This window comes from Girardinichthys multiradiatus, chromosome Y (genome assembly GCF_021462225.1).
Source record: "Girardinichthys multiradiatus isolate DD_20200921_A chromosome Y, DD_fGirMul_XY1, whole genome shotgun sequence".
Taxonomy (NCBI): domain Eukaryota; kingdom Metazoa; phylum Chordata; class Actinopteri; order Cyprinodontiformes; family Goodeidae; genus Girardinichthys; species Girardinichthys multiradiatus.
The window spans coordinates 20,583,726-20,595,785 of NC_061818.1; the positions used below are offsets into that span (position 1 = coordinate 20,583,726).

A 12,060-nucleotide genomic window follows, 5' to 3' on the forward strand; every position below is an offset into this window, starting at 1 on the left:
CGCTTCTTCGATACTGGGTCAAGGGGGAGCTGGTGCCTATCTCTAGTGGTCTACAGGTGAAAGGTAGGGTACACCCTGGACGGGTCGCCAGTCCATCGCAGGGCAACACAGACACACACAGGACAAATAACCATGCACACACCCATTAACACACAATGGCAATTTTTAGAGAGTCCAATTAACCTAACTGTCAGGTTTTTGGAATGTGAGAGGAAGTCACAGTACCTGAAGAGAACCCATGCATGCATGGGGAGAACAAGCAAACTTCATGCAGAAAGACCCCAGACCTGGAGTCAAACCCAGGACCTTCTCAGTGCAAGGCAACAGTGCTACCAACTGTGCTGCCTTGCAGCCTTATTAGAGAACATTAGTTAACAAACAGCATCATGAAAACAAAGGAACACAGCAGACAGGTCAATTAGTGGAGAGTTTTAAGCAGGGTGAGGTTATAAAATAATATTCGAAGCTTTGAACTATGAATATGAGACAGCTGCAAACATAAAAAGGCATTGCCCTATGCATAAACTAAAACACTGGATAAGGAGAGCATTAATGCAAAGCACCCAAAATAACTTTGCAACTTCAGAGGAGCTGCACAGATCCTAAGCTCATGTAGAAGAATCTATTAATATAAGCTTTTAGTCATGGGTTATACAAATTTGGCCTTTGAATCCGCTTTCCTGTTTGCTGTGTGGTCTACATTTGTCCACGTAGGGAACACAACCATGCAAAAGACCAAGATTTAATGTTGCATGCAAAAATATTTTTTGTAGTACAAAATTAACCTTACACATCCCCCTGAACACACCATTCCTACAATGATGCATGGTGGGAGCATCTTCAGTCAGGACAGGGAAGCTGGTCAAAGCATTTCTTGGTTAGCTCTCTCAAGGCATCAACATTTAATCACCATATTTTAAGATAGATTGCTAAAGGTTATTATTTACATGAGTGACATGACATCCCCAACCATGAAACATGGTGGCATAAGCATCATGCTGTGGGGATATTTATATTTCAACAGGAAAAAAATCCATCTGGCATGCACTTTATAAATATGGTATACGGGAGATTAGCAAGTAGTAAGCCATTTCTGAAAGCCAGCCAAATGAAGTTTTGTTTGCAATTTGCCACAAGCCATAGGGGACACTGCAAACATGTGGAAAAAGGTGCTCTGGTCAGATGAAATTAGATTTAAAGCTGAATGCAGGGCAATGCATGAAGGGAAGGTATAAGACGCTGCAAAGGATTGTGACTGGAGTCAACAAGACAACCATAAGAAAACAGCCTGAGCTACAGTAGAATGGAATAATTTTGTGGTTTTATATTGACAAAATGTTTAAGACACATGTCTGCTTAGCAATCTGTAGTATGTGCCTTTTGTTTGAGAAAAACACATTTTCTCATATGTTCTTTAAACAGTGTGTCTGTGTAAAAGACTCCTAACAGTGTCAAAGTCTGAGAGATGATAAGAAATACCTGTGTTTATTATAACAACCTACCTGGTTTCATTTGCAGTAAAGCTGCTCTTCTTCCAAGGGCAGAGTTTTCTCCATGGCAGTATGAGTGAACACTTATCTCTAAGTGTGTAATAGTAGTGTATTTTGGTGCTCTCCATCTTCCTAGATGACCTCCTAACCTATGTTATTTGTTGCTGGTCTCTCTGCGGCTGTCGAGAGACCAAACACCTCGCAGCTGTCTCCAAGCAACAAACAAGGTTGTGGATGGTGACACGCCACCCACAGCGCAGTGTATCATTCCAAAAGGGTCACCTAGTGTGAGCCGACTGGTAGGAGAAGCAGCTGTCTGCAACAATAGAAACACTTAATTTCTTCTGCAGGAATCGAGATGGGTCTAAACACAGATATACTTTAATTGTTGCTGCCAGCTTCCCTGTCACAATCTTTATCCCACCATAAAAACAACCTTAATTGGAGGCTAAATTTACCCAAAGCTGACTAGATTGCATAGCCTTCAGAGGGACCCAACTGTGTTCATTCGCTAATGACAGGCAACATTGCTCTAGCTAAATTAGATTACCCGTGCCTCAAGGCCATTTCTATGAGGGTTATGTCAGTCTCAAGTATAAAAAAACAGGATCAGTTACAGTGCATCTTCACCTCAGTGGGGCCATCCTCAACATTCCTTCTGTGCATGTAAGCGTTTCATCTATCCATCTAAATGAGGCTGAGGTGATGTGGGATGGTGAATTGTGAGCAGACTGAAAAAAAATTAAATTAGGTGAAAATTACAAGGGGATGATGTAGCCCCTTGATTGTGCTGCAACATCAGATGTTTATATCAGAGGATAATTTCCCAGGTTGGATTAACAGCTCGGATTTCTTTTTGATGAAAATGAAATCTCACCAGCGTGATCCCTCTTATTTTGTGGGGCGGTTTTTAATTTTGACATAAGGCACAATGTTGAGTTATGTGGAAAATTTAGGACATAGTAAAACAGCCTGTATGTGTTTTTCTCTTATATTTGGACATGTTTAATATAAACTTTTACAGTACCAAGAAATTCAGATAATATACTCAATAAACAATACAAGTAGAATATAAAGTTGTTTTTTTTTTCTGTAAAATGTAATAAAAAGTTGATTTATTCCTACTTAATACTGTTGAAATCACACAAATGTATCAAATCAACTGCACAATTAGAATGTTGTTAAATAGCATTTTGAGGGAGATCTGACTTGTTTAAAGTGCTAAACTGAATAATTTGGACGCCACAAAAGAGGACATGTTTGGCATAAAGCAAAGTCAGTATTCCAGGAAAATAACCGAATATCAGCTGTGAAGCACAAAGGTAGAAGTGTCCTGGTTTTGGGAGGCTTTGCTGCATTAGGACTTGCCATTTCACCATCATGGAATCCATCATGAATTCTAATGTGCTTCAGAGGATGTTTGCAACATGACAATGGCCCAAAACATCGCAGTAAATCCACTAAAGACTGGAAATAGAAAGTCCCAAGATGAGTTAATGCCAGAATCTTGAGTCCGCTGAGATTGTGCAGGGCGACTTAAAAAACTTATTCATCCAAGAAACACGTCAAATCTTTCCTAGATGAAATTGAGGAATGACACAAACCTTCCTCAGACTGATGATAGAGACTGGAAGATGGCTACAAGAATCATCTCACTGAAGTTATTTTAGCCAATGTGGGAAGGGTGTCCTAACTTTTCCTCTGCTAGAAAACAGATTTTTGTGATTATGTTTTGTTTATTAAGTGTAACAATGTTTGTTTTTGTAAGTGTAAGTAAATAACTTTTTTTCCAAGGAGAAATAAAAAAATACAGTAAGAATAGACCTCAATATTTGAACTTTCTTAATAACGAACTGAATATTTAATGTTTTCACATGACTGTAGTTCTGTGCACGTGGTTCATTCTATGTTGTGCTGCTGTTGATTAGTTTTATTTTCACAGTTTATAGATTCTCTTTAAACATACCAAGAAATAAGTTGTTTGGTCACCAAAATAATGGGTGGGATTGCCTCTGTGTGAAAGTAGGCAGCTATTCAGTTGAAAGAGGTCTGCCACTAGCGCCGACTGATTTCTTTCTTTGACAAACAATGCAAAGACTCCAATGTGGCAGAGGGTTGTAGCTTGTAAGGAGACAACAGCAATTTAATCTTGAGCAACAGAGAAGGCATTCAGAGTGGAGGGAAAGGTCAGCTGCAAACATCTGAACAAAGCACAGCAATCAGAAGTGTTCACTGACAAGACAAGCTTCACTTAGATGATTATTAACAGCTGCAACGTAAAAACACAAAATGTTTTTATCAGAAGGCTGTTGTTCTCTGTTGGGTGCACTCATTCATTCATTTTTTTTATACCTTGGGTGTGAGATCGGGGTGGTGAGAGGGTTCCCAGCCTGGTCAAGACGTAGTGTAAAAAGCAGAGAGAAACAGACAACCTTGCGTGCAACCCCTCCCATCTAAGGTCCTATAATCCCATTGCTTAATGTTACCCATTTCCCCATGCCAAAGCCTATCTTCACCACTTGACGTCTTAATTTGAAGTCACTAAGGAACAGCTCAATTTTATCACTGAAAAAAATTTAAACCTTTTACCAGCAAATACATGATCAGTTGTCGATAATTACTTTTAGAATCAGAATGCCCATTTACTCCATATAAACTGTAATATGATTCTAACTGTCACTGGCATAATGTTATCTTCACATTTTTCTTTTCTTTTAATATCAACTATGATAGTAAAAAATTATTATAATGTAGGAACTTCACATTTAAACCAGGTGCATGGCCAGCAGCTGCATAACCAACTGCTGAGGAAGCAGCCAGCTGACCAGGCTGACCAAGGGAGGACGCACAGAATGTGTTGTGCTTAAAAATGGAGGCTAGTGAGCAGAACTGTTAACTGAGTAAGACTGAGCATGAAACAAGCACACCACTGCTTTATCATGCAAATGTTTCTCCACTGGATAAAAGGATTATTTACAGCTGTAAGTAGACAAACTGCATTTATATGCATTGGGGGAGAGGTGGGTGGCACCCTGAACAGGTTGCCATTCCATCATAGTATATCACGTAAAATCTCAATAAAATACACAGAAGTGGTTGTTATTTTAAAGTAACAAAATATGGAAAAGTTTAAAGGTTTGACAGGTGTGAACACCTTTGCAAGGCATATACCAAACCCAATTTCCTCTCCCTAAGTGGAAAAAAAAAAGTCACTGGCATGAATTAAGTAAACATAGGGTCAAGATAAACGGCAGGATATGTCAGGCTTTGTGGTACGAAACAGAGGATGCCAAAAAACTGCATACACCCGCTGCCTCCTGTATGAATTATGATGACTGTTGTTCACTTGAAACCTCTGCTTATTTTATGAAGAAATCCCCACCAAAGAACAGCCACAATGACCCTGATTTTGTTTATTTATCCAGGTACAGTATGCTTGGGGTGATACAAGTTAAAAATATTTTTTTAGTAAGAACATTGAATGTGGGAAATACAGTGGATCATAAAAGGCACTGATTTACCTTTAAAATAGAGATTAGTTTGGTGCTAAACATGGTACAACAGAACTCCTCAGTAAAAGAAGGGAGCCTCGGACTCTACTTTTTTATCATGTGCAGCCCAACCAATTATTTACCTTCTCTTCTAATCATCCAAATTTAAATGCTTATTGATGACAAAAGAGAAGGTGCTTTATTATATACTAAGCCATAAATAAATGTAAGCACACATAATAAAAGACAGCTGCCGCTCATACATTGAATTGAAAATATGGTTTCTTCTCCTAAACATACTCACTGTACTTCACCTTACAATCAAAATACTTCACTGACGCATAACAGAAATACTAGTTTTAGCTGACTATAAAAAGGTAAGTTGAATCACGCGATTATTGTCGGACTACTTGTCAGTTTGATTACTGAGACAATCTTTCATCAAATAATGCTTTGAATTCTCTTTTCGTATTGGTGTGTTTCTTTATTATATTTTTATTTACAGCTTTATATTACAAACAATGACTTTTTTAGACTGAAATATAAAAGTGAAAGACCTACACTGATGGCTTTTTTTTCATGTGCTCAGCTTGATAGTATGAAGTGTTGTCTCCACCAACACAATCTCTGGTCAACTGAGTCCAGCATGCTCAGACAACACTCACAGTATTTACCAAAAATAAATTAATGGCATTTTTACTTCTCTTCGGTTATTTTTCTTAAGGCTTGTCTTTGTCACTGGTCCAGTTTCTTATGACGACCACAAAGCAAGAAGCCTGCCGCAGCTTTGCTCTATTTCCTGAGAAAACTAACAGACCAGTCAGACACCCGCAAGACAGTACAGATCTTGTAAGTGGGGGCTAATCCTTGCCACTCCACATGTCTCCCTCTAGCCTCTCTCTTGTTTGAAAAGGAAGAAGCTAGCCTGCCAGATGGACACACTGACTTTGACAGACAGACATGAATTCTCTCATTGGCTCTGATCCTTTTCTGTTAAAGACTTGATCCCAAGACTCTGTTCAGAACCAAAGGACATCCTGATTTATGTTGTATGTGTTTTTTTGAGTTCAGGCTCCCCTAAAGCTTTTCTGTCTTTCTTCCAGGACAGGTATATCCATCTGAGAAGGTAGAGGAGGAATGGCAGGACCACTTGATCTATTGTCTGACTAACTTCAGAAAGGTCAGGGATTACAGAGCAGACAATACAGAGATAAATCGGCCTAAATACTAAACATTCAATACATCACAGTTTAGCAAGGATATAATTTTGTAAAGACACTGACTCTTTTTCAAGGCTGTGATTAGAGCATAACATGTAATTCAATAAGAAATTAGAGACACTGTCACATACAAATGGAACACTAAAGAGTATGTTTCATTTAGCACCTTGTTGCTTGAACCATAATACATTTTAATTGCAAACCTCAAGTTTAGCCACAAAGTGTAGGAATAATTACGTAAAACATTGAATAGGATTAACAGACTGCTCATATTTGAACAGTTAAAAAAAACTAGTTTTGAATTGGCTACAGCACAGACCTTGGTAACTCTGTTCTGCTTCAATGCATCTAAAAGCAAGTAATTTGCTCCCATTTTGTTAAGTGGCTCATCTTCTGTCCTTGTAACTGTCCTCTTGTGTCCGTTTGGTCTTTTCAAAAAATCCAGAGACTCTCTTTTACATGGCAGGCTTCTTCAGTATACCAGACTTCTGATTATGCACCCTCATTAAGGTTAACCTTGAGCTTACAAGTCTCCCACTTACACAGGCGTGGTCCGGCGATTTACTCCATCCTTCAAATCGTTTGGGAAACAGTTATGAACCTGCAGGAATTCAGCACTGCCCTCGTGCTCAGAACTGTATGTGTTCTCAGTCACACTGTCCCTTGCCAAGGCATACATGGACAGCTCACTCAAGGGCCCGCTAGAAGACGGTGCACCCTTCATACCGCCTACAGGCGAATTCTCCCTAGAGGCCTCCGTGGAGTGCGAGCTGGCACGGGACGTCCGCCGGCGGTAGCGGAAACTGGGAATTCTTGAGTATGGCGAAGAAGAGGAGAGTGAGCGAATAAACTCGCGACGTGCCTTCCAGCGGACCTCCTTGTTCTTCTCGATGTAAATGTTGATGACAAGGACGGCAACAGTTTCAGCCACGATAAAGGAAAGGGCGCCGAAGTAGAAGGACCAACCGTAAGAGTAGGTGTACTTCTTGTCATCGTCTCGTTTGTCACTGGGGTCCCCAGCATTGCTTGAGATATAGACAATGATGCCGATGATGTTGCTCAGACCTGATAAAAGGGAAAGAAGAACAAATATTTCTCGCCATGACTTTTTTTTACCAGCAAGGATCAACTCATGGAGATGTTAAATGTGCTAATCAATCAATGATTGCAGGAGTCTCGACACCTCTGGTGGCCTTAATGACATTTATGATCACTGCCTATGACTAACCATTTTTATATGCAGTGTGGGTCTATGGGCACCACATCAAGCTACCTTCTTGGTTTAATATTCCAACCCAGATTATTGCAGCTTGCTGGGTGTGGCAGGCAGTGTTGTGTGTGTGTTATTCCTGTGTCATTCATCTTACCTGCGGCTACAAAAAGAATGCCTGCACTGAGGAGTACATTGTTTGTCTTGTTGTACACTCGGCCCATACCGACACACAACCCGCCAAGCATCAACAGGGTGGTGCTGAGGATGGGGAACACGCTGGAGGCCCGAACTATACCTGCAAAGACACAGAAGAGGTGGGAATTGCTCCAGATTGTTTAAATTTAGGCAGCAATTTTGCTATGTGTACATTACAGCGCCTTGCAAAAGGATTCAGACTCATAAATTTTTTTTACATCTTGTCACGGTATAACCATAAGTTTTACAGTATTTAATTGTGTTTTTATGTGATAGAGCAACACAAAATAGTGCATAATTCTGAAACTTTACAGTGATACCACTAAATATATTTGCATCAGAAATTACCTAATTAGTAACTACACTCCATGAGTGTGTAATTTAGTGTCATTGTAAATCCAGCTGTGAAGGCTTTTGAGAGTTGTCAGGGAACATTAATGATGAAACAGCAACAGGAATTCCACACACATCAGTCGGCCAGAGATAAATTTGCATAGAGGTTTAAAGCAGGGTGAAGTCATAAAAAGTACCCCAAGCTTTGAATATCTCACAGTGTGCTGTTCAATGCATCATCCAGAAATGGAAAGAGTATGGCACAACTGCAAACCTACCAAGACAAGGCCCTTCCCATAAACAAACAGGAAAATGGAGTAGTAATCAGAGAAGCAGCAAAGACACCAATGGTAACTCCAGAGGTGCTGCTGAGATCCACAATTCAGATAGGAGAATCTGCCAGGACAACTTTTAGTTGTACACTTCACAAATTCAATTCAATTCAGTTTTATTTATATAGCGCCAATTCACAACACATGTTGTCTCAAGGCACTTCACAACAGTCAGGTACATACATTCCAATTAGTCCTAACCATTGAACAGTGCAGTCAGTTAATTATTTATTCAAATTGGATAAAAAGTTTTTCTATCTAAGGAAACCCAGCAGATTCCATCCAGTCAGTGACTTGCAGCATTCACTCCTCCCAGATGAGCATGAAGAGACAGTGGACAGTCACTGGCGTTGACTTTGCAGAAATCCCTCATACTGAGCATGCATGTAGCGACAGTGGAGAGGAAAAACTCCCTTTTAACAGGAAGAAACCTCCAGCAGAACCAGGCTCAGAGTGAGCGGCCATCTGCCACGACCGACTGGGGGTTTGAGAGAAAGAACAGAGCAGAGACACAAAGAGAACAAAGAAGCACTGATCCAGGAGTCCTTTCTATCGGAAGGAAAAGTAAATGTTAATGGATGTAGCTCCTTTAGTCGTTTCACATAGAAAGAATAGATAAACTCTGAGCCAGTTTTCAAGGTTAGGGTCTGAAAAAGAGCACATATAATTAGTTACAGTAAAGCTCAGTCAATCGCCATGTCTAGGAGAGAGAAAGGGTTAAACACTACAAGACAGGACCATGTGGATCATCGGTAGAGGCTGAGCATTAAGTTGTTGCCAGCAGAAGCTCGGACAATGCCCCTCACCAGAAAGGTGTCACAGGTAGACACAGAGCCAGGCCAGGTGTAGCTTCTAGGAAGAGAAAAGAGAGAACAAAGTTAAAAGCTGAAATAACAGCAAATAATGCAAAATTGGAGAGTAGTGTGAGAATGTAGCGAAGAGGGTGAAAGTGGTCATTATGTCCTCCAGCAGCTTAAGCCTATAGCAGCATAACTACACAGATAGTTTCAGTTCAGATTATTTAGTTAAACGGCGCTTATTTACAACAATGTCAACTCAAGGCACCCCACAAAGGGTTCCTCTGATGGTCATTGTTATACTAAAAACCACAAGGATTGGGATACCTCCCTCTGTCAGACTGATTATAACCATTGGAAAAGAGAAGGGGTCATACAGGTAGCAGAAATGGAGAGTGTGTTTGCACCTCAACCATAACTGAGCCGGTTTAGGCTAAACCTGACTCCACCTTACTCCAACCAACAGGGAGGGAGGAAGGCTCCCTCCCTGATAAACTAAGCCACTCTAACTATAAGCTTTATCAAAAAGGAAAGTTTTAAGCCTAGCCTTAAAAGTAGACAGGGTATCTGCCTCACGGACTAAAACTGGGAGCTGGTTCCACAGGAGAGGAGCCTGATAACTAAAGGATCTGCCTCCCATTCTACTTCTAGAGACTCTAGGAACCACCAGTAAACTTGCAGTCTGAGAACGAAGTGCTCTGTTAGGAACATATCAAACAATCAAATCTCTGATGTATGATGGAGCTAGATCATTAAGGGCTTTATATGTGAGGAGGAGAATTTTAAATTCTATTCTGGATTTAACAGGGAGCCAATGAAGGGAAGCTAAAATAGGAGAAATATGATCTCTCTTTTTAATTTTCATCAGAACTCTTGCTGCAGCATTTTGAATCAGCTGAAGGCTTTTAACTGCATTTTTTGGACATCCGGATAGTAAAGAATTACAATAGTTCAGCCTTGAAGTAACAAATGCATGGACTAGTTTTTCAGCGTCACTCCTGGACAGGATATTTCTAATTTTGGGCAATGTTCCGGAGATGAAAGAAGGAAACCCTAGAAACCTGTTTAATATGGGACATAAATGACATGTCCTGGTCAAAAATAACACCAAGGTTTTTTACTTTATTACCAGAGGTCAATTTAATGCCATCCAGATTAAGTGATTGACTAAGCAGTTTCTTTTTTAAAGACTCAGGTCCAAAGACAACAACTTCTGTCTTGTCTGAATTTAGAAGCAAAAAATCTAAAGTCATCAAGTTTTTATGTCTTCAAGACATGCTTGTAGTCTATCTAACTGGTTGGGCTCATCAGGATTTATGGATTAGTAAAGCTGAGTATCACCAGCGTAACAGTGATAATTTATCCTATGCTGCCTGATAATTTGACCTATTGGAAGCATATATATATATAGTAAAGAGAATTGCCCCAAGTACTGAACTCTGTGGCACTCCACCATTAACCCTGAAGTTTAAAGATGATTTATCATTTACAGGTCCTTCTAAAAATATTAGCATATTGTGAAAAAGTTCATTATTTTCCATAATGTAATGATGAAAATTTAACATTCATATATTTTAGATTCATTGCACACTAACGGAAATATTTCAGGTCTTTTATTGTCTTAATACGGATGATTTTGGCATACAGCTCATGAAAACCCAAAATTCCTATCTCACAAAATTAGCATATCATTAAAAGGGTCTCTAAACGAGTTATGATCCTAATCATCTGAATCAACGAGTTAACTCTAAACACCTGCAAAAGATTCCTGAGGCCTTTAAAACTCCCAGCCTGGTTCATCACTCAAAACCCCAATCATGGGTAAGACTGCCGACTTGACTGCTGTCTAGAAGGCCACTATTGACACCCTCAAGCAAGAGGGTAAGACACAGAAAGACATTTCTGAACGAATAGGCTGTTCCCAGAGTGCTGTATCAAGGCACCTCAGTGGGAAGTCTGTGGGAAGGAAAAGGTGTGGCAGAAAACGCTGCACAACGAGAAGAGGTGACCGGACCCTGAGGAAGATTGTGGAGAAGGGCCGATTCCAGACCTTGGGGGACCTGCGGAAGCAGTGGACTGAGTCTGGAGTAGAAACATCCAGAGCCACCATGCACAGGCGTGTGCAAGAAATGGGCTACAGGTGCCGCATTCCCCAGGTCAAGCCACTTTTGAACCAGAAACAGCGGCAGAAGCGCCTGACCTGGGCTACAGAGAAGCAGCATTGGACTGTTGCTCAGTGGTCCAAAGTACTTTTTTCAGATGAAAGCAAATTCTGCATGTCATTCGGAAATCAAGGTGCCAGAGTCTGGAGGAAGACTGGGGAGAAGGAAATGCCAAAATGCCAGAAGTCCAGTGTCAAGTACCCACAGTCAGTGATGGTCTGGGGTGCCGTGTCAGCTGCTGGTGTTGGTCCACTGTGTTTTATCAAGGGCAGGGTCAATGCAGCTAGCTATCAGGAGATTTTGGAGCACTTCATGCTTCCATCTGCTGAAAAGCTTTATGGAGATGAAGATTTCATTTTTCAGCACGACCTGGCACCTGCTCACAGTGCCAAAACCACTGGTAAATGGTTTACTGACCATGGTATCACTGTGCTCAATTGGCCTGCCAACTCTCCTGACCTGAACCCCATAGAGAATCTGTGGGATATTGTGAAGAGAACGTTGAGAGACTCAAGACCCAACACTCTGGATGAGCTAAAGGCCGCTATCGAAGCATCCTGGGCCTCCATAAGACCTCAGCAGTGCCACAGGCTGATTGACTCCATGCCACGCTGCATTGAAGCAGTCATTTCTGCCAAAGGATTCCTGACCAAGTATTGAGTGCATAACTGTACATGATTATTTGAAGGTCGATGTTTTTTGTATTAAAAACACTTTTCTTTTATTGGTCGGATGAAATATGCTAATTTTGTGAGATAGGAATTTTGGGTTTTCATGAGCTGTATGCCACAATCATCTGTATTAAGACAATAAAAGACCTGAAATAT

The 12,060-nt window shown here is 40.6% G+C and overlaps 1 protein-coding gene across 1 annotated transcript in view; it reads right to left on the reverse strand.

The window, feature by feature from the left end:
• Positions 1-4,899: 4,899 nt before the first annotated feature.
• The window catches only part of LOC124864560 (voltage-dependent calcium channel gamma-4 subunit-like), a 37,229-nt gene continuing 30,068 nt past the window's right edge, over positions 4,900-12,060 (reverse strand). The window contains exons 3-4 of the mRNA XM_047359385.1: positions 7,569-7,709; positions 4,900-7,266 (exon numbers count right to left, since the gene is read on the reverse strand). Of these exons, the coding sequence (XP_047215341.1) occupies positions 6,740-7,266; positions 7,569-7,709 (668 nt within the window). The 3' untranslated portion in view covers positions 4,900-6,739. The remainder of the gene's footprint in view (positions 7,267-7,568; positions 7,710-12,060) is intronic.